The 22,961-nt window shown below is 39.5% G+C and overlaps 1 protein-coding gene across 5 annotated transcripts in view; it reads right to left on the reverse strand.

Annotated features, from left to right (window-relative positions):
* DCLK1 (doublecortin like kinase 1) overlaps nucleotides 1–22,961 on the reverse strand; it is a 343,799-nt gene that overhangs the window by 160,372 nt on the left and 160,466 nt on the right. For all 5 annotated transcript variants that reach the window (XM_027064683.2, XM_027064681.2, XM_027064682.2 and 2 more), the window contains exon 4: nucleotides 5,641–5,740. In XM_027064683.2, the coding sequence (XP_026920484.1) occupies nucleotides 5,641–5,740 (100 nt within the window). The remainder of the gene's footprint in view (nucleotides 1–5,640; nucleotides 5,741–22,961) is intronic.

Genomic DNA, 22,961 nt, shown 5'->3' on the forward strand with positions numbered 1-22,961 from the left:
AGGTGAATTCTGGGCACCCACCAGCAGGGAGTCCATAGGAGAAGCCAAAGAAATGTTCCTTCTGGAATCACATGCCCAGGGGGCACCTGGGTGGCTTAGTCAGATCTGACTTCAGCTTAGGTCATGATCTCGCAGCTTGTGAGTTTGAGCCCCACATCAGGCTAGCTGCTGTCAGAGCATAGCCTGATTCGGATCCTCCGTCCCCCCCCCGCCCCCCCCGCCCTCTCTCTGTCCCTTCCCCACTGTGCTCTATCTCTCCCTCAAAAACAAAGAAACCTTTAGAATCACATACCCAGGAAGCACACTGTACTTCAGATGGGTGTGTCTAGTACAGGGAGAACCTGGCCTGGCACTCCTCAGAAATAGGACATTACGCACACAAGTACATGCACACACACGGACACACACACACAGTATCCCGAAAGTCTTAGTGCAGTTTTAAACTTCCAAAACTTCAAAAGTATAAATGCTGCAAACTTACAAAACTCATGTGAAAGCCCAATAATTTAAATTTCTTCTCTTTTCTACACTATACTTACTCTACTTGTATACTAGTAGCTTTGTGAATTTTGAAGAGCACTTTTAATTTTACCTTTCGGTCAACATTTGCCATGTTCAATCAGGTGGATTGAAAGGTTTTATGATATATGACGTGCCTACAATCCATTCGGCAAATGAGCCACATCTCACAAGAAGCCTGCAGTCAACTAAAATCTTCACATGCATGCTCTACTGTTAAAACTACGTTACTCCTAATTAAGCTTGTAAAACTGGCTTTTTTTTTTAAACAAAAAAATACCCGAAGCACTACTTTTTGTTAATACCAATTTAATTTTATCTTCTTGGATACAATCCATTCTGTTAAAATCCTTGTTTTCCTACCAGATGATTTCATCCATGCACCATCAATGTTCTCAAATGGGCATTTCTAGCCACACTCAACTACACAGAATCCAAGGCAGAACCCTATTGGTGTAATTCTCAGCGTACAAACAGTCCCTCTCTTCAGGGACCTCTGAGTGAATTCTAACAGAGACCTCCGCCACCACATGGACATCAGCCTCTTGGACAAGGCAACTCAGTTCAATCAATTAAAAACACAACCACCTATGTCATTCAGACCATATATTTTTATCTTAGTCAAAAGGATTCCAGGAGAGGCCCTGTCAAATGCACTGCTGACCAATGCATTTACTCAGACCATCTCACAGCATTCTTCTGATCCACGAGATGAGTGACCCTCCCCGTGAAAGGTCAGATGAGGGGACAGTCTTGTCACAGCTCTGTTGTCTAGGTATTGTACTGATTAATATAAAGCTATAACTGTGAAAATCTAAAGACAGGCCGAAACAAACAAATAAAAATGAGTTTATTTGTAACTCAAGTTCAAATAAAATCTGGACAACCTCAAACATCTGTGGTGGGTTGAATTGTGTCCCCCAAAAGATATGTTAAAGTCCTACCCCTGGTACCTGTGAACGTGACCTTATTTGGAAATAGGGTCTTTGCAGATGTAATCATGTTAAAATGAGGTCATACTGGATTAGGATGGGACTTAAGAAGGACCCCTTAGGATGGGGTCCTTAGAAGAAGAGGAAAATTTGCACACACAGAGAATTAGGCCTTGTGAGGCTGGAGGCAGACCCTGGAGTAATGGCGCAGGAAGCCAAGGGATTCCAAAAATTGCCAACAACCACCAGAAACTAGGATTATAGCTTAGAAGGCGTCTTACCCAGAGACTTCGGAGACAGAAATTTTCCTATATCTTGAGGTTAGATTTTTGGCCTCCAGAACTGTTAGAAAATCAATTTCTGTTGTTGGAAGCCACCTAGTTTACAGTGCTTTCTTATAGCAGCCCTAGGAAGCTAGTAACATCTGTGCAAAAATATGTAAGTCTGAAGTAATGGCGATTAACATCAGATTCAAGAGCACTCAGGAATTGGTAAAAAAAAAAAAAAAAAAAAAAAAGAGGATGAGAAATACTTAGATTCCTGAGCAGGTGGCAGGCTTGGCAGGGGTGAGGTAAATGGGTGAAGGCACTGGCCTAGCAGGTTTGGGGGCTGTTGGCTTGAAGCTGGGGGGGGGTGGGGGGGACAGACAGAAGGTGACATCCCGTGACAAGCTCATCACCGAGGGGTTAATCGTCCCTCCTAGGTGTGAGGTGGGCATTTCTCAACAAAATCCTCTCATTTTTTAATGGCAACAAAATCACCAATTTGTCAGTTTATCATCAATATATAAGCAAAACTATGTTAAGCTTCCTGTCTCCAATTTGGCATTTTCCTTGACTATGTTTCATCATTCTAAATGAGACAGCAGCCCATGCAGGGGAAGGAGCTGTTGGCCTGTCTGTCTCTATATATAGCGCTGTATCCACCATTTTTCAAAGGTGCTAAGACTCCACCGATTGATGACGATATTGCTTAAAATGGGTTACATTTTAAGCTGGAAAAAAGAAGGCATTTTTTTCCCGCATGTGAAAATTTAGGGGAGGAAGGATGCTCCCTCACAGTTTCTAATATTGATCTGGCTCCAATGCAGCCCACGAAATGTAAGTCTATAATGGCAGAATTCCTCACTGGAAAGACCTTACAAGCCATCTCCAGGAGCTGGCCCAGCAGTAATCAGGGGGACATATTCTTGCTGATCCTGAGCACACAGGGAGCTGGGTTAATTTTGAAAGACAAAATAAAAGTGCTGCCTTGTGGCAAAAGGCCACTTCCTGATGCCACTAAATCAAGCCCAGCCTTGCTTGAGTATTAATTCTGAAGATGTCTGTATCCCCCACTGATACTCCTTTTAGGAAGCTAGTATGGAACAGGCCAAATGAAGCCACAACGTGCAAATACCATTTAGCAAGTACAGATAAGCTGGGATAAATCATCCCAGAGCACTTAAAAAAAGATTCAAATTTTAATACATTAGCACTAGAACATGCTGTACAAGCAACAGGGAAATTGCAGTTGTCAATGTGTGAATTTAGTCTCAGAGTAAGTTCATCCAAGGAAGTAAAATCTCAATTTAGATTCTTTTTTCTACCCCTTCCCCCAATCCACGTGTTTCTTTTAGGATGGAGGAGGACACTGTTACTCAGCAAATGGATATCACACCAAGAAATGGTTAGGGTATATTCATCGGGGGTAATAACTTGAAGTTCACACTTTCTCACTGAAATAGTTTGAAGTGGTCCTTCAAAGTGGCAAACCATAAATGACGGGCAAGGTGTCTGATCCACGTGTGTTCACGTGCACTGTTGTACTTGTATGTAGATATCTAGCTAGCTAGCTGCCTTTAAAAAAAAATATTTTAAATGTTTATTTAGGGGCGCCTAGGTGGTTCAGTTGGTTAAGCATCCAACTTCGGATCAGGTTATGATTTCATGGAATTTGAGCACCATATGGGGCTCTCTGCTGTCAGCACGGAGCCCACTTCGGATCCTCTGTCCTCTCTCTCTGCTCCTCCCCTGTTAGCGTGAGAGCATTCTCTCTCTCTCTCTCTCTCTCTCACACACACACAAATGTTTATTTATTTTGAGAGAGAGAAAGAGTGCATGCAAGCAGGGGAGGGGCAGAGAAGGGGAGGGAGAGAGAAGAAGTGGGGGGAGGGGCAGAGAGAGAGAGAGAGAGAGAGAGAGAGAGAGAGAGAGAGAGAGAGAGAGAATCCCAAGCAGGCTCCACGCGCAGCTCGGAGCCCATTGCAGGACCTGGATCTCATGAGAGTGAGATCATGACCTAGCCCATTATCAAGAGTCTGAAGCTTAACTAACTGAGCCACCCAGGTGCCCCTATCTGCATTTTTTTAAATGAGAAAGAATTCTAAGGGGAAATCACAAAGGATTTCCTGGTATTTTTCTGTTGTGCTTTCCAGAAAGCCTGTCTATTGTCACAGGGGAATAGGACAAGTTGCAGCATATGGTGTGAGAGCACATTGCAGGGAAGGCAAAGCCCAACCCAGAGGCCTCACCGGGAGGGGCTGGGCCAGGGGAGGTCCCAGGCCTACCTCGAGGCCTGATAGACACTTAGGCAGCCCCAGGTCAACACTGCTGACTTGACACTGAACTGTATTCCAGCCGGAATCTGACAGCTTGTTTTCTATCGAGGTAACAAGTGAAACTTTCATTTCAGAACGTTATCTGTTCTCTCAGACTATTCTATCAGAAGCAGCTATTTTCTTTAAATTGAAAGTCAAGGCAGTTTATTTTTCTCGAAACTGTGCTGTTGGCTCCTGCCTGACTCCTAACATTCTCTTGTTTTGCACAATGGCAGAGCAGTCTCATCCCGTAGAAGGCAGGGGTGGGATGGGAGAGTCCTCCCAGAGGGCACCCTGTGTATGAAAGATTTACATAAATCCTGGCCCCCAAAAGGCACATCAATCAGAGATAAAGATGGAATGTATTTAGAGAAAATGTATTTAGAGGGAAGGATACCGACATCACTCTTTCAACTAGGTTTTTTTTGAAGCAAAATAACTTAAATCTCTTCAAATGACACTTCTATCATATTATCTATCTATCCAACCAACGTATTATGTCATATCTCATGTCAAATATATACGTCCATTGGGCATTCGAAGTTTTCACAATACAGGGGAAATCTTTCTAATTCCTATCCCTCCCCACACACCCCAAGTCATTTTTAAATGATGAAATAATTGTACTATGTTCAAATGCATATAGATGATACGCATATATACCATTAATATAGATACTATATGTGAACATACATCAGCAGGGGCGGGGCAGGACCCCTCCATCACATCACTTACCCTACCAAGTCGGCACTCAAGTAAGTATTTCCCATCCACTTTGTCAAAAGCTCACTAATTTGTTTCCACATGCATTTTAGTATAAAATCCATTATCACTTCAAAAAGCACTTCCCACTAGCTAGAGTCTGAATTGTCCATAAATATGTAATATCTCCCAATTAAATTAGAAGTAATACGATTAAGGAGAGGTCTTTTTTTTTCAGTGCAATAATCTTTTCTGTGATGCTGTTAGGACTCTGGAGATGACTTATGGCATCAAAAAAAAATCATTCTTGAAGTCACAATTTTTCATATTCATTTCCTGAGACAATTCTTTTCCTCTTGACCAACTGTCTCTTCTCTATTTTTTACAATCACATTCCAGTTTGAATCCAAGGACCTACCCTCCTCCTTTTTGGTCTCTCACAGGTGCTAATGGCATACAAATTCTGTAGTCGTTAAAGAAAAAGGGATACCTAGCCACTGTCCCCAGTTAGGAACCTAAAAGTAGGTAAAGTGAAAGCTTCACAGAGAAACACACTCAATAATTTTATGATGACAAAGCTCTCAACTACACATGTTGACAAAAACAGATAATTAAAAATGTAGAAATCTGCATCATGGTCTTCTATAAAACATCAATTTAGTTATTAAATGGTTATAAATTAGCCATTGGTAATTTACTCTTCTGAATGATTTAACCTTTCCAATTACCATTTCATCTGTTTTCTATATAAAAAAAATCAAAGAAATTCTAGATATGGAAAAGACATGCTGGGTGAGGATCTGAAACTGATTTGGTAGCTTTGGGGTTGACATAATCTTGGCCTGGTGTGGCTCATTTTGGAAAGCTGCCTCAAATTTCCCCTGGTTTTGAACTTTTTTTTTTCCTTACCACTTTCATCTAGCAAGAAATCATCCTGGTAACGGAACTTCTCCGGTCCACATGCAATAAAAATGTCATCGTCACCAAAAAAGTCCTGAAGGCACATCACCTACAAGAGAAAAGCATGGCACTCAGCAAGGGGTCAGCAGAACAGCAATTACAACATTGCATCCTGGCAAGTAGACATCTGCATAAAGCCGCTTCCCACGTCTAATGGAATCAACAGGACAGCCTCTCCAGAGGCATTTCAAAAAAAGGTTTCCAGCATCTGTTACCAGTAAGAAGCATGTTACATTTCAGTTGCGCAGGAAGACGGGATAAGGAAAGTAGAACCGGTAACTGTCACATTTATTACTTGACATATCAATAGGCTATGAGGTAAGAGCCCTTTATTTTCATGATACAGTGGATGCAGCAAGATGTGGAAAAGGAAGACCCCTTTATTCTTTTGAATGTAATGTTCCTCGATAGCAATAAAAGTCAGCATATGATTTTAGCAACAAATATAGTAAACGTGTGGTGGTTACTAGGGTATCTGCTGAAGAAAAATACCTGTATCAGAGTATGAATATAATGATCTCCTTTAGACCCATTCTACCCCTAGTTGGCACAGAAATGGAGTGGCACCTGGGTGGCTCAGTCAGTTAAGCATCTGAGTCTTGATTTTGGCTCAGGTCATCTCACGGTGCATGGAACCGTGCCCTCCTCTGCCCTCCTCCCCTCCACCTCCCATCAAAATAAATAAATCCACTTAAAAAAAACAGAAATGGAAATGGAAGTCCTCATAAGAGGAATAATAGAATAGTTGTTTCTTAAATTCAGATACAGAGACGGGCAGCTCAAGTTACGGTGTACGCCCACAACTCAAGTGATACTAAACTTTAAAACTCCTGTGCTGCCCAGCTTCTTGTAGTTACGCCAGAGGAAAGTTTTAAAACAACCTTTGGATATTTATTCAGCTTATTCTCCAGTAAGAACTTTAAGAGAGCTAAATGTTGTTTTTCAAGCACATGTGGTCAAAATGAAAAATTTCAAGCACACGGCTGTCTCTGGATATGTGGTGTAATATTTTGCTCACAATATGTATGATGCCAACACAAGGCACTGGGAACACTACTGATTTCTATCTATTTTCAATTTCCTTTGCTTGGAGCAAATCATAAAGCAGCCAAATGAAGGCACCCATTCAGAGCTGTATGAAATAGACTCTCTAATAGCATTTTCCCTTGGATATCTGAGGACCACAGAAAAATCCCCTGGATCCTTGGGGCCTCTGTTTACTAGTAGCACTCCCTTATTTGTCTGCAGTCAGCTGCAGGGCATATCTGGGGTTCTGCTCTATTTCAGTGCTGGGTGGCACTGCTCTGACACATCAAAGGTGCTGTAAGCCTTGCAGTAGTAAGTTGGGAGAACACAGCCTTGCTTAGAGACCCCAAACACAGTCATGTGTAGCCTGCAGATAGTTTTGCCAAGTAGGCTCTCATTTCCAAATAATCGCTTGGCTGAAATTTTAAGAATGAAATTGCTATAATAGTATGATAATCGCATTAAGTGTGAGTGAGGTACACCCACGAAAGATTTCTGAAAAGCTTGAAAATATAGGTGACTTAAAAGGGACATTGTAATTGTCATAAAAAATAGACTAAAGGGGCACCAGGGTGGCTTAGTTGGTTAAGCGTCCAACTTCCGCTCAGGTCATGATCTCACAGTCCGTGGGTTCAAGCCCCATGTTGGGATCTGTGCTGATAGCTCAGAGCCTGGAGCCTGCTTCGGATTCTGTGTCTCCCTCTCTCTCTGCCCCTCCCCAGCTTGCACTCTGTCTCTGTCTCTCTCTCTCAAAAATAAACAAACATTAAAAAAAAAAAAGTAGACGAAAGATCTTCAAGAGTGGTGTCAAAAGCTCTGGTCTTCTACTTGGGTTAAAAACAGGCCCTTTGAATTCAGAACCCACTCCATTTCACTCCTCCCTTTCTGTCTGATCTCATCTGTGACCCTGTTTATCTTTATCTTCAAGACAAGCACTCCACCCCAGCCTTTTCGATCAGTGGTTGATGTCATCCCAACCAACCCATACAGGCCATTGTCCTTTTACATGCGTAAGTCTTTATAGTGCCTACTATATGCAAGTTAGCATAGAGCACATACAGACAAAAATGAATAAAAGGTGGTCTCTCCCTCAGACAAAAATATGAACAATTAGCCTTAAAAGGCAGTGTTTCCTGGAGTGTGAATGGTCAATAGGTTTTGTGAAAAAAAAGGGAGGGGAGTTCCCTATGGCCAAATAGATTTAGTAAATACTGAGTTCATCCAATATAAACAGGTTTCTTTATTTCCAGTCTTTGCAAAGCCCTAACATGCTAATGTGCACCATAATTCCAAACAGGAGATAGAAAATCCAGTATTTCCCAATCTTATTTGATTCCAGAACACTTTTTCACATAGTATCATAGGGATTACTACTGTGTAACATGGTTCTCTTGGGGTCTGCACTGACAGACAGAGTTGAAAAGAACTCTGGGAACACACAATGGGAAGAACAGTTAACCCACTCTCCTGGGCAGCCACATTTCTTCAGCTGATAAATATTTATTTGCTGGATTTTTTTACTCCTTCAAACACCTATGATGGGCCTACTCTGTTGCTAAGCTTTGTGCCAAACATTATGATAACAAAACTTAATAGATGAAAAATATTGTTTTCCAAAGAAAATTGTCCTTCTGTTCCACATATTCCCCTCATTTGTATTCTAGAACATCAGACTGCCAATCAGATCACATTCATCTATGTGTGCATGTCTTATGTTATCGCTAAGCAGGCAGATAACTATCATCAAAACTATAACACGTGAGGGCCGCCTGGGTGGCTCAGTCGGTTAAGCGTCTGACTTCAACTCGGGTCATGATCTTAGTTTGTGGGTTCGAGCCCCACATCGGGCTCTGTGCTGATAGTGCAGAGCCTGGAGCCTGTTTCGGATTCTGTGTTTCCCTCTCTCTCTGCTCCCCCACCATTTATGCTCTGTCTCTCAAAAATAAATGTTAAAAAAAAATTAAAAAATAAAAAAAACTATAACACATGATAAGCAGGTTGCCAGCCAACTAACTCCCTTCCATCATATACCCATAGCCATCCTTTAAGCCCAAGACTCAAAGAACACAGCAGCCAATGATCCAGCTTGGACAGTTTAGGTTTAATTCTGTTGGCAAGTGGGAAATGAAACATGATGAACTTTTGATGTTGTTTCCAACTCCAGGATTCCAAGAACATAAAAGGAATGTAGCAATTGTTAAAGAAAAGTAACTGTCATCACCCAGCACAAAAAGACAGGAAAAGGCCGTTTTGGTGCCAAGCAACATGTATTCATTTACCTCTCAATCTCCAGTGACTAAAATCAAAGAATTTGTTAAACTATCAGAAATTGTAACGTTTCCTGTGCTCTCTGCTCTGGCATCATTTAGCCGTTTCCCTGCTCATAACCTCCCACTGCAGAAGTTGGGTATGGTCAGTAGATCACATTCAAATTTAGAAAACTGCTTCTTGTTAGAAGCCCTGATAAAAGATTTGATAGTAAAGGAGGCTTAAACACAAAGTTTTGAAAAAGATGGATTTCGGATAATCTGAGCACTTCAATTACCGGTGCTCTCACCCTCTATCATTGATCCAGAGGTGGCTGTAACGTATTCCATCTAACAAAATAGAGTAACAGAAGACGGCGTATAACCCTCTTCTCTAGGCCAACATACTGTGAGAATTTTCCTTCAGGCATTACTGGACATTCTGATATCAAAGGATTAAGACAGATAGAGAAGTGTAAAACCAACGTTCTGCATAAAGATCTGATTTTATATGTCTATGCGGTGTTGTTAAATGTGAAGTTCCCAGGACACCTGGGTGGTTCAGTCGACTGAGCATCAGACTCTTGATTTCAACTCAGGTCATGATCCCAGGATTGAGCCCTGCATCGTGCTCTGCATTGAGCACGGAGCCTGCTTATGGTTCTCCCTTCTCCTCTTCCTCCCTCCACCCCTCTCCTCTGCTCCTGCTCTCACTCTCTCCTAAATAAATAAATAAATAAATAAATAAATAAATAAATAAATAAATAAATAAATTTGAGGTTCTTGAAATTCAGTGTGATAGCAAGCTTAAAAAAACAAGTTCCTGGGGCGCCTCGGTGGGTTAGTCAGTTAAGCATCTGAATCTTGGTTTCAGCTCAGGTTCTCATGGTTCACAAGTTTGAGCCCTGATAGTTCTGCTATCAGCGTGGAGCCTGCTTAGGATTCTCTCTCTGGAACAAGTTCCACTTATGGTTTAACATCTCTCAAAGCCAGGCCTTTTCTTGTCATCTTTCCCTTTACCCCTATCACCACATCCGTCCAGAGCTTATTCTCCTACCTGTGGACCTTGGCATTTCCCACTGGTGGATTTTCTCATTCCTATCTCCTTTCTCTCCAATCCATCCTGTTTGATTCTGCTAATCTACTCTTTCTTTTAAACTTTCAATATCTCTTTCCATGCTTCAGAAAAAAATCAATGGCTTTACCACCATCAAATTAAAGTTTATCTTCTGAGTCTGGCATTCCATCTGGTTCCAACCTACTTTTCAAGTCTACAGTAGTCATGCCATGTATCTGCCACTTAGTAAGCATTGATTGGATAGTTGGATGGATGGATGGATGGATGGATGTTTGGATAGATGGACGGATGGAGGATTGGATGCCTGGATGTTTGGATGGATGGATGGATGGATGGATGGACATAAGGACGAATGCAAGGACTATGCTATAACCCAAAACACGGTCCTATTTATCTGCTTTACGTATTCTTCTCAGAAAAGGACTTCTTCTTTCCTACTTGTATGGGTTTTTGTATGACTTTTTTCTTCCACTTGGTATCCCTTCCTACCTAACTCTTTGCCTGTTCAAATCTCTCCTATGACTCAAGGCTCAGTTGAAGGTTCAAGCCTTACCTTCTTATCCACTCCAATCCAAAGTGATTTACCCCTTCCCTGAGCCCCTAGTCATCATTCAATAGATGTTTATTGAACTCGTTATTTACTAGCCACTGTGCTAGGCCTTAAGAATACAACTGCCCTCATCCTTCATCTCTTCTTTTCCAGTATAGATGTGTGTAGACTTACACTCCAAAGAATTCCCAACACACTGTTGTGAATTAACAATTCAGCAGAGGGTAAACTGCATTACCTACCAGTGGTTTTTGTCATGGGCTTGGACTCAGGTGGCTGAGTTGCCATCCTGGCACTATGACCACTGCTGACTTGGGCAAGTCAGGAAACCCCAGTTAGCTATCTTGAAACACATCCTGTTTCTAAAGATCCTACATTTGGTTAGGGCAGAGGTAGTGCCTCCTGTTGGGGGGAGGATTCTTCAGCACCTCAGAGACTGCCTCTGGCACAATTTCCAAGAGCACAGCCTGTCATCAGAGCTCAGGTCCTGAATTAACCCAATTCTGCCACTTAGATGTTCATCTCTTCGTGCCTCATATCAAATATGTTTATCATGTTGGTTACTTTAAAAATGAGAAGAATTTAGACTATGAATCAAAAGAGAAAAAGTCCTCAATAAATTTCAGCTATTTTTATTAGCTTAAATGCATTTTTGCTTCCAAATAAGTACAAGCCAAATGTGTACCTAATATAAATTTTTTAATGTTTATTTATTTTTGAGAGACAAAGAGAGACAGAGCATGAGTGGGGGCAGGGCAGAGAGAGAGAGAAGGAGACACAGAATCTGAAGCAGGCTCCAGGCTCTGAGCTGTCAGCACAAAGCCCAACGCGGGGCTCGAACTTGGGAATGGCAAGATTATGACCTGAGCCAGTCGGATGTTTCACCACTTAACTGACTGAGCCACCCAGGTGTCCCCAAATGTGTACCTAATATAAACAAAAAACAGAACATAGTATGTAGCTTCTGGGCACTATATACTTAAACTCCTAAGTGAATTTCGCATATAGGGGCATATAGGTGCCCCTTCTCACTTTGGGAACAGGAATTGTACTAGTATAATTATTTTGGTGAATAGCATACTTTGAATTAGCATCAGGGAAATGGTGTAAAATGAAGATGAGATATGGTACATGCTCTGATTTCCATCAGGCTTCCACTGAAATGATGCTGTGAACGTCATTAACAAGGATGGCCACCTGCTACCACAGGTAGCACTGTTTTAACTTAAGACCCCTTGGAATCTGTCACAACTTTCAGTTTTGTGGGATCCAGAGATTTGTATTCCCCTGAGAAAACCATCCTCAGTTGAAATGTCCCTACATTAGAAAAGAAACTGTATGTGTATTATATGCAATTCATAAAGGAAGTAGTTTATGGCATACAATGCTTAATATTCTATCAATTAATTTTCAGTTCTTACCTAGTGCTTCGGTTATTATATGAAAATCTAACCCCAAGTAAAGACATCCCATTTATTGCATCAGAGTTTATCTCTGACGGCACTTAGCATAATGCCAAACCCACTGTATCTCAAAAAACATGGGTGGTTATAATTGCCAGATGTGCTGGGAAAAGTCCTTGAATGAGTATCACCATACCTGGGTTCTGAGCCTAGACTTGACACAAACATTGTATAAACTTGAAACAGTTCCTTAAGTTCTCTTGGTTATCAGCTTCTATACTGGCTCCAATATGTTTTATCGCAGTAATTTATACGATGAAGATATAAAAAAAAGAAGAAAATTCTTTTTGGTGTGATACAGCAACAAGAATAGTTCTATATGCATTATTACATGTAATCCTCAATATACATTATTGCATTGAACCCTCTCTGCTGTAAAGGAGACAGACTCTATCTGACAAGAGTTAGTTAGATGTTATTTGTATCCCTATTTTACAGATTAAAAAAACAACTTAGCCAGATTCAACAGAAGATGTGTAGAAATTTGAAACTATATCAGTTACAATTCAAAACCAGGCTCTTAACTACCAAGCTACAGGAAAACAAACCTATTCAAAGCATAGAAACACGTACCCTTACAATTGTGTATTATAAATTTCAGTTAATAAAACCATTTTAATAATAGCCATCACATATATTGTACCCTAATAGTTTATAATAAAAAATGTCTAATAAATTTTTTAAAAAGGAAGTTTGAATTATTTCTTTGATCCTAGGAAGATATATTCCGTTTTCTGACTCTTTTTATGTGAAATCTGAATTTATATCTTTTCCATTAACTTGTCATTACACATACTTGTCCCAGGAGACTGAGCTGCTTACAGTGAGTTAAAAAACCACTACAGATAAATATGGACTTCCCCTGCTCTGAGTTTCCGCCTTGAATTGCTCTGCACGGACAGAGATTCAAACAAAGGCAATAAAAGCATCTGCTATTTACACATTTCCAAAGCAGGACTGTGGAATCCATTCCCCCTCGCTGGAATGAGATCTCCATGGTGACGCTGACATCACAGAGAAGGGCGAAATTTTCAGCAAAGTCTACATTTTCTTTCCAAGAGCGCCCTCTACCAACAAAATGGAAAAACTCTGCAGCCACGGCCTATTTTTTTGAAGCCACACAAGTCATTGTGTCTTTATCAGGTGCCTCTCTTTGTGTGAAACATTAAAATATTTTACCATCAAAATACATTAATGTATTTTAAGTGAGATTGCAATCACAAAAATAAAAGCCAAGAAATTCAGTCCATTTATTGGAATCACTGAGTATGGCATATCCTTTCCATTTTTTTCTTTTTTAAATACTTATTTATAATTTCTCATTCTTCTTGGTACCAGTTAAAGGGGACAGGGTGAAAGGTCCAGTTTTAATGAGATGTTCTTTACCAAAAAGGAATGCTTCCACCTACCTGTGTTTAAAAAAATCCAACCACGTTATGTATCTAAAGCACCAGAATCAATCACCTCCTTCTTTCTGCACAATTCATAATGTGACCATTATAATTAGCTTTCAGTTAAAACTTGGCACATGTGGGCGTCCTCATCCTGCCAAAACCTAATTTCGATAAGGTTTCTCTTCCAATTTCATTCCATATTTGGCTTCTTTTCTCCACTCTTAGCATTGAGTGTTGTTATGCACGTGATATTACAAGTCAACCACTGAATTTTTCTGTTCTATACTCATGTAATTTCATACATTTCTGGTACTAAGACATGTCGACAATGTTTTATAGCCAAATATCAGGAATGTGTTATGCCATGTTACTGTCATAAAAATACATTCTCCATTGTTTCTTTACTTTATCACCTTTTCATTTCTTTGATAATACACTTAAGCAAATGATAATTTATTCTACAACTGTTCTTCTAGCAAGAAATTTCTGATAAAGAAAAATCCTTTAAGGAAACTCTGGTTCTTGCCCAGGGGAAGACACAGTCATTAATAAAAGAAATAAATGACTCAAATAATAATAACAGAGAGAGGAAAATAAAGAGCCTCAAACTACTTTTTTTACAAGTTTGAAGCTCTAAGACCTTTTTTTTTTTTTTGCAAAAACAGATAATATTGTTGAAATTCAGAATGGCTGAGATTTATGAAATAATATGCTGATGCTTTAAAAAATGGAAAAGAAAATGTCCTCTGTTGAAATGTAAGCAATTTAATTTGCTGAATCAATAAAAAAAAAAATAACAATCACAAAGTGGGAAGTACATTCCTTTCTTGATCGTGTTCTCAGCTGCTAGTCTACATGAACAACAGCTAGGACAGCACATCGTGGAACATACTCTGACAGAACACTCTCCTTAGAGAAACGGAGTCACTAAAACACTCGCTAATGTAAGACATGTGGCAGGGTTCTTGGCATGCAAGTAAAGTTAAGACACTCGCATTACAAAGGGTAGGTTTCAAACCCAGAGAAATAAAACCAACCCACAAAACCTGTGTCTGGCCAACACCCTCAGATACAGTTTCTCTGCGTCAGGAGTTAAAAATGTAATTAAAGCAACTAGTTGCTATCTTGTGATTTTGTTAACTCTTACTCAACTTGCATGTGACCAGTGAATCACATGGCTGTGAATTTCCCTCCTGATGTTTTCAAAGGAGCCCAATGCCAGTGCCAAGGCCTATAATGTGCCAGGCCCCGAAGAGACTTGACTCCCATCCTTATACTGATTCCTCACAAGGACCCTTTGGAGAAGGACCCTAATTTTTAAAAAAATTTGCAAGAAAATCACAATCCAAAGAACTAGTATCTGTTTGAGGGATAAAAACATAATAAAGGTAATCAATCTGCCTTTTATGTTCTTGCACGTTGGCTTGTTACTTAAGGTAAGAGGCAAAAAAATGATATTCCCAAAGCCATGGAAGTATGTATCTAACATGTGTAAATGTTGCCTGATGTTGAAGTACAGGAGTTGGTTGCTTTAAATATCTCTATTTCTGTGTTTCTAATCTACTTGTCTGGGTATACAGCTTGACATTAGAAGGGATTTTTTTCATGGTTCAAATTAGTCTTCTCAAGTGAGTGATGTTTTCCAATGACAGCCCCGTAAAGATGAATCTCCAAAATGGCTGCTACCACTGTCACCATCACCGCCCTGAGCCTAGCCCCCTAGCCATCAGCACCATGGCCACCATCACCATCACCACTTCCATGGTGGGAGCCCTCATAAAACTTCGGAAGTTTTTTGGTTTTGGTTTTTGTTTTACATAAGCTGAGGACAGAGCCTTTTGTCTTCTATGTGTTCAGTATGGGTCAGTGTTCTGCTCATCAGATACTGAACCACTTCTAACTGAGAATGATGATCCCAGTAGTATCTAGTACAAATTTAACCTAAAATTACATTATACAACTATTAAGTGCAAAAATTACTTTTTTTAGACCCAAACTTAAATGCAGCTAATAAAAACATTTATATAGCATCAAAACTATTGCTGGAGAAAAGTACTTCATCTTCCAAAACTATGCTTCAGAGCAAGTCAGCTTTTAAAATTGCCAATAAAAACATTCTCTGGAGTTGTTTGAATAATAATACCATTTTCGCATAATTGTATGAAGATCCAAGCACAGCTAATAAAAGGCTGAGAGAGAGATGGCAATGGCAAGACAAAAAATTTTACAGCCTCAAATGAAGGCTTGGTTTAAAACATTGTTTCTATAAATAAATGTTGATCTGGATATCCAACTATGAATACACACTTGGAGATATTCCCTCCTCAATGGTCTTTCAGACAATTATGTATGGTGACCAAAACACGCTAGGCCAATATCTCTTCTTTGTCTTCATCTTATACCATGTATATGAGTTTCCATAATTCCTTTTTATCTAAATTTAGAGATGAGTGAATAACATAGGGCTGGTTGCTATTTCGACAAAGCATGAGATAGAAGTGTAAATAAAGCATGAGGACTTCAAATGCCTATGGAGGCCTGGAAGGTAACAAACAGTGAAGTGGGCCAGGCATCATACAACACAGTGTAAATGGGGCAATAAATGGTAATTAACATAGTCAGACAATAGGAAATCGGTGAGGAGTGTAATAAACTGGAACCCTCCCTTCACCTAAATGGGGCAGCAGCAGTTACTTGACAATTGTTATGCAGCAAAGTGAGCCCAGGGCTGCTACACTGATTTTTTAAGAAAAAGTGAAATCAGATTTTTATTTGAAAGTCCTCGATTTTTAGAAGTTGGCAATAACTTCATTTTTTATAAAAAACATCGTGCGCTCCAAATAAAACACACCTGTGTCCTGGATTCAACCCGTGGGCAGGCAGTTTCCAATCTCTAGGGGAGAATTCCTAAACTAAGTGGCTATTAGCCATGGTTAATGTGCACAAGGCTGGTCTCCATAACTGTGCCAAAGTCCCAAGGAAGGCAACCAGGCTTACCAACTGACTCCAATTCCTATAATTTCCAAAGGTAGGGTAGGATGTAGTCAAGACCCAACACTTCTGAAAATTGGAGCCTGTGAAAGACTTGTCTTGTGTGTGTGTGCGTGTGTGTGTGCGTGTGTGTGTGTGTGTGTGTGTGCATGTGTGGGTGTGTGTGCACACGCGAGAGTACGCTTTGGGTGCGTCCACATTCACTTACACGGTTGTCCTGGGAAACGGGTGGATTTGTCACAGCTGAGATTAGTTTTTGTGTCCTTCCTCTCTTCTACACTCTCCCTTCTCCCTTCCTGGGAGGGAAGGGGAGTGAAATAGACAGCCTGAGGTATCAGTAACACGAAATTTCAGAGCAAATGTTACCAGCTCAGTAGAGATGGAACCAAATGAACTCCCTGTAATAAAGAGTACAAACACATTCTACACATCTCTCTCCCGCCCCTTACGACATCTCCTGGCTATAAGGTCTAATCATGGTTTCAAAAGCTACCAGTTTCTTTTAAAAAATTAAAGGTCTCTTCTTGAAAAAATGAAAATCAGTCCATAAGCAGTAATTTTCTTCTTAATCACATCTGCTCTGCCCAATTGCCAAAAACACCCATGACTACTAAAAATTATTAGAAATGTTAACTCTAGTTGGAAAGAGGCAGAGTAAATAAAACTCAACCATCTAAGGAAATAGATTTGGGGCCTAAAACATGAAAGTGAGGAAAAACTCAAGCTTTTCACAAATAATTTCGAACGGTTGATTTTTATTTAGGTGTCTCCCGAGTCAGGAGTAAGCTGACATGAGGCTTCTTTCCTTTCATAAACTTATATTATTGCTGGCCTTCTCTCACAGTGTGATGATTAACTCTGAATATCCTCAATGGCACATAAAGGGTTAGGTCCATTTGTACAGGGAACATCTATCTAGCACAGGGAGGTGCTCTTGATGTCTGGTTGAGAACATGCTCACGTTTACACTTTTTTATTACATTTTAGTTCTCATTCAACAATGCACCAATACAGAATGGCATACAATAGTGGCTTTCCATGACTATAGCAGCCTTGAAAGGCTCTGCATGGTAGTCTGGAATCAGAAAGTCAGGCTTAAATCTCAATTCCATTAATTACTAGCTGGATGACTTGCGTCAATTACTCAACATTTGGAAATCTCCTTTCTCCATAGAGAGAGTGATGATAATGTTCTATCCATCTCTCAGGATGGTAGAAAGAATTTGCTGAGGTAATGCCCAGACATGTCTCAAGCAGAAGAAGTGTTTAGTAAAAGTCAAAAAACAGTATATAGGCCTTAATTTAATGTTGCTGAAGCATAAACTTCCAAGATTACACTCAGAAAAGTCAACAATCATGGAATAGAAGGCAGAGTAAATCCGCAGTTTCTCTTTTGTCCTTCCCTTGTACTGTTTTTATGCTGAAAATTATTCCATCTAATGGCTGTCAGACTTTAGACAACCATAAGACATTAGAACTACAATCAACACTAACCAAAGTGCATGAAAATAACATTTTCTTTCCGTCTGTGGGTTATCCATTTTTCTTCCACATGTGAAGAATACAATGCAATAACTCTATTAATATAAGCTATCTCCTTACATCCCCTGAAAATCATATTCTTTTCAAGTGCCTGACAAGTAGAGGACTAAACATTCCCTCCATGCTGAAACATTTGTCCATGCCAATCAAAAATGAAATCTAAGCATGAATTGCCAGGATGAGCAGCAATTTACAGCTTTAAAACCATTAAAAAAAAGCGTAATCATTCAATGTGAATCTCAATATTGAGGTTCTCTCCTTGTGTGTCTTGTGCCTCTATCATTAGGTCTCATCAGATATAAAAAAGGTCAAAATCACCATAGACAGCAGCTATGCTCATCAAATATGTTTAAACAAATCATAATAATTTAATGTCTAAAGTAACTGAGATGGAAACTTCTTTTTGCATTATTTGTAGTGTTATACTGCCCTTCAGTGTCCAAACACATGAACTGTTAACAACATTTGAGCTCAAGAAATGCCTTTGCATGAACCTTTACCGTGAACAAAGAAGTTATTTTTTTACAATATCTCAGTGAAGGGTGTTGCTATGGTTTAAAGTATGCCTCCTTCCCGAACTCATATGTTGAAATCCTAATTCCCAGTACCCTCAAAATGTAACTTTACTTGGAAATTATGGTCATTGCAGATGTGATTAGTTAAGATGAAGTCATGCTGGAATGGGACGGGCCCCTAATCTAATATGACTGTTGGCCTTATAAGAAGGGGAAATTTGGAGACAGACATGCACACAGGAAGAACACCATTTGATGAGGAAGGCAGAGCTCAGGGTGATGCTTCTAGAGGTCAAAGAATGTCAAAGCCAGCCAGCAAACCACCAGAAAATAAGAGCCACGGGTGGAGCAGATTCTCCCTCACAGCCCTTAGAAAGAATCAACACTGCCCAAACCTTGATTTTGGACTTCTAGCCTTCAGAAATGAGAGACAATAAATTTTGGTTGTTTAAGCCACCCACTTCTGGTAATTTGCTATGGCAGCCTTGGCAAACCAACATGGGTGTGTATTTTTATGCACACAAAAATGTAGAATAACATAAAATTTCTCATAGAACACACTCATCTCACTTTAACTACAAGGATAAGAAGGAGAGTTCAAACACAACAGATCATTGTTAAACTCTAAACTGAAGATTTCTCTTAGTAACATCAGCTGTTAATGGCTTGTTTTTTTTCTATTGGTAAGTTCTAGAGAGTTTCAGAGACAAGCTCTAAAGCCTAGAACATTTTATTCAAGTATTATAGATGTTGTGCTAACTTGAAAGAGAGGCAAACACATGGTTTTTATTTCTTTCGCACTTATGCCAGTTAGCTCTTATGCTACAATAACCAATTCTTGATTGTGTGAGAGTTGTGCAGACCCTGGATTATCCAGACTCTTATTTTCTCTTTGCCTTTTCTGCTTTGTTCATTGTCAGCCAGTTGTTTTACATTATATACGCAGGATAGAATATTAAGAACAGGAAAGCCTTCATGGACACCTCCTTGAATTCTAAGATAGGAGCAGGGAGAGAACGAATCATGACAATTCCCCAGGAGAAACTGGGTAACAGATAGGACCCTGGACCGTGGTGAATGAGAACTAGTTTGCCTTCATCTTGACTCTAAATCACTCTTGTGTGATCCTGATGTCTCTGAGTGCCAGTTTTGTCTTCTCTAAGGAGGGATTATACTAAATGAGTGGTGGCAATGCCTTTTTTAGCTCTTTCGTTTCATGATTTAGAAAGGAACACATGCAATGGACAAATGGGGAAGGCAAATGTTTACTGCAAGCCTAGTATGTCCAAGGCCCTAAAGATAAAATGTACCTTTATCACCATATCGAGGAGTCTCTATAGTTAGAATAGTGGGGAACAATGAAAATACCACTGATTTTATAATTTATTAGATGTTCTTATTGAATATTTTGGAAGGGTAGGCTACCAATAGGAAGCTTTGGGGGAATGTTTATGACTATGAAGACTGTGATTGTAAACATTGGATTTCATGCTAAGGTTAAAGGTTATCACTAAATTTTTAGCATATTTTAGTCAATGATAACCTTAAAACTTCAATGTTCCAGATGTTTCTAGAACCATGAAATAGTTAAATTATCACTGCAGCATTACAACAACTTGGGAACCCCCCTCTTTTTAGATACAAAAATACTTCTAGAATCAGGAAATAGTTAAATTATGACTACTGTTTTATAAAGTTAACCTTGGGAGAAAGAGTCTTTTTTAAATTAACAAACACTTTTTTTAAAAATGCAATAAAGTCCTCTTGTATTAAATTATAAGAAGACAATTGGGACTAATCAAGAATTACTATGGGTCCTTTTCTGTAAAGAACTTCTGAAAATGAATTAAATTTAGAATATAAGGGGGTGTGTAAAATTAAAGACATTCAAAGGAATAACACCGTGAAGTGCCAGGTTTTGAGAACTTATAATATAGGGTTGTGAGACACAAAGAAACCCCTGTCACTGACAATGAGACTGTAAGAATTCCAGGAGCAAACATTTTGTAAAAGAGGAAACGAACATGCAAACTGTATGACTGCATGATTGAAGAATTCATAGATGATGCCAGGGTCTTAAAACTCTCCACATTGCTCTCCTATTTGGCAGGTTCACTTTGCTGCCTAAATCTCTGCCTCCTTGAAACCATTAAAGGCAGCTAACCAAATTATACTGAGGCACGTGGCCAGAAATATTTATTTTCATATCATAAATTTACATCTTCACTAATGACTTGCTAGGACATATTTTTTAATGTTCTTGCATCCAAGTTTTTCTGCACATACAAAAATGTGACCATCAAAAGTAAACATTCTTATGACTTCCAAGGGGTTTGTAAACTGAGACTTGGCCAAATCTGGCCCCACTGTCTGTTTTTATACAGTCCATGAGCTAAGAATGGTTTTTACATTTTAAAGTAACAAAAAAAAATCAAAAGAAAAATAACATTTTGTGTCAGGTGAAATTCAAATTTCAGGGTTCATGAATAAAGTTTTATTGGAACACAGCCATGCTCATGTTTCCCTATAGTCTATGGCCGCTTCTGAGCTACAATGACGGAGTCGAGTAGCTGCCACAGAAACCATATAGCTCAGAAAGCCTAAAATATCTTCTATCTGACTGTTTTCAGAACAAGTTTGCCAATCCCTGATTTATGTCAAATTCATAATTTGACATGAAACCAGAAAGTTCCTTTACAGCACATACCAGGTCTTAGGTCCCAAGGGCAATTCATTCATCATCCTAAACCTAGCAGTCTCCTCAACACAGAGTAGGTACTTCATGAATGTGTCATTCATAATGCTAATAATTTAAAAAAATAAATACATACAACTGTCTTTCAGTGAGCATTATAGGAATATTCCTGTAGATGGCAACTACCTTGTTACTCTGCTGAGACCGACAATCCAGGCTGAGCACCAGCCATTTGTATCCATATGACCTGCTGATCCACCAGTGCCACCAATTCTTTGTTCTGACTTGAATTTAACTGAATTAACACCAGCATCTGGAGCTTCTGTACTGTGTACACACAGCCCTAATTCCATCTGATACCGACATGCTCTTTTTTAGCCAAATTTTATTCATTTGGTTGTAAGTGATGTTTCCACGTTAAGATAGGTAGATAGATGATAGATAGATAGATAGATAGATAGACAGACAGACAGACAGACAGGAAGAATGATCTTAGTTTACCAGTTGCTGTGCAAAGCACAGAAAGAGAAAAATTCCTATTCAGTGAAACCTTAAAGTTTCCTCCCATGAAGGAAAGTTCATTTGAAAGCGGCTAAGAACTAGTTCAAAAACCATACTATTCTCTTTTTCTTTAAGGACTGAATGGGAGCCACTGAGAATCTAACTACACTTACTTCCTCTTGCCAATGCCCCATCCACTCACAGGGAGTGCACTGCTTGTGGGAATGCAGAACGGAGCAGCCCTGGTGGAAAACAGTATGGAAGTTCTCCCCAGATTTAAAAATAGATTTACCATATGAACAGGGGCGCCTGGGTGGCTCAGTGATTGAGCTTGATTTCAGCTCAGGTCATGGTCTCACGGTTCTGGTTCATGAGATCCAGCTCCAACTTGGACTCTGTACTGATAGCACAGAGCCTACTTGGGATTCTCTCTCTCCTTCTCTCTGCCCTTCCCCCGCTTGTTCTCTCTCTCTCTCTCTCTCAAAATAAATAAACTTTAAAAATTCAAAAAAAAAACCCCAAATTACCCTATGATCAGCAATTCCACTTCTGGGTATATACTCAAAAGAAGTAAAAACAGATACTTGAAAAGGTATTTGTACACACATGGCCATTATTCATAACAGTCAAAACGCTGGAAGCAACCCAAGCGTCTATCAACAGAACAATGAATAAATAAATGTGGTATATCCATACAATGGAGTATTAATCAGTCTTCAAAAGGAAGGGCTGTCTCATGCTACAACATGGATGAGTCTTGAAGACATTATGCTAAGTGAAATAAGCCAGTTGCAAAATCGTAAATATTGTATGATTCCACTTATATGAGGTAACTAGAATAGTCGAATTCCCAGAGGTAGAAAGCAAAATGGTGGTTCCAGTGGCTGGGGGAGGGCAGTAGACAGCTATTGTTTAATGGGTACAGAATTTCAGTCGGGGAAGATGAAAAAGTTCTCGAGATGGGTGGTGATGATGGTTACGCAATAATGTGAAGGAAAAAAAATGGTTAAAATTGTAAATTTTATGTTACATATACTTAACAAAATAAGAAAAAAAACTGGCTTCCAAGAAAACATTAGTAAACTCACCTGCTGGACAAAATAGCGATTATGTCTGGCAAGCAATATACACATAAGGAAAAGTGTATATGCACTGAAAGTGTATGCACTGAAAGAAGCAGAAAAAAATTAAACACAGAAAAACTGTGTTTGTTAAGATGGTATATGTGGAAAAGAGAACAATTTGCCCTGGTTTCCCAGGAGAGAGAGC

This window comes from Acinonyx jubatus, chromosome A1 (genome assembly GCF_027475565.1).
Source record: "Acinonyx jubatus isolate Ajub_Pintada_27869175 chromosome A1, VMU_Ajub_asm_v1.0, whole genome shotgun sequence".
NCBI classification, from domain to species: domain Eukaryota; kingdom Metazoa; phylum Chordata; class Mammalia; order Carnivora; family Felidae; genus Acinonyx; species Acinonyx jubatus.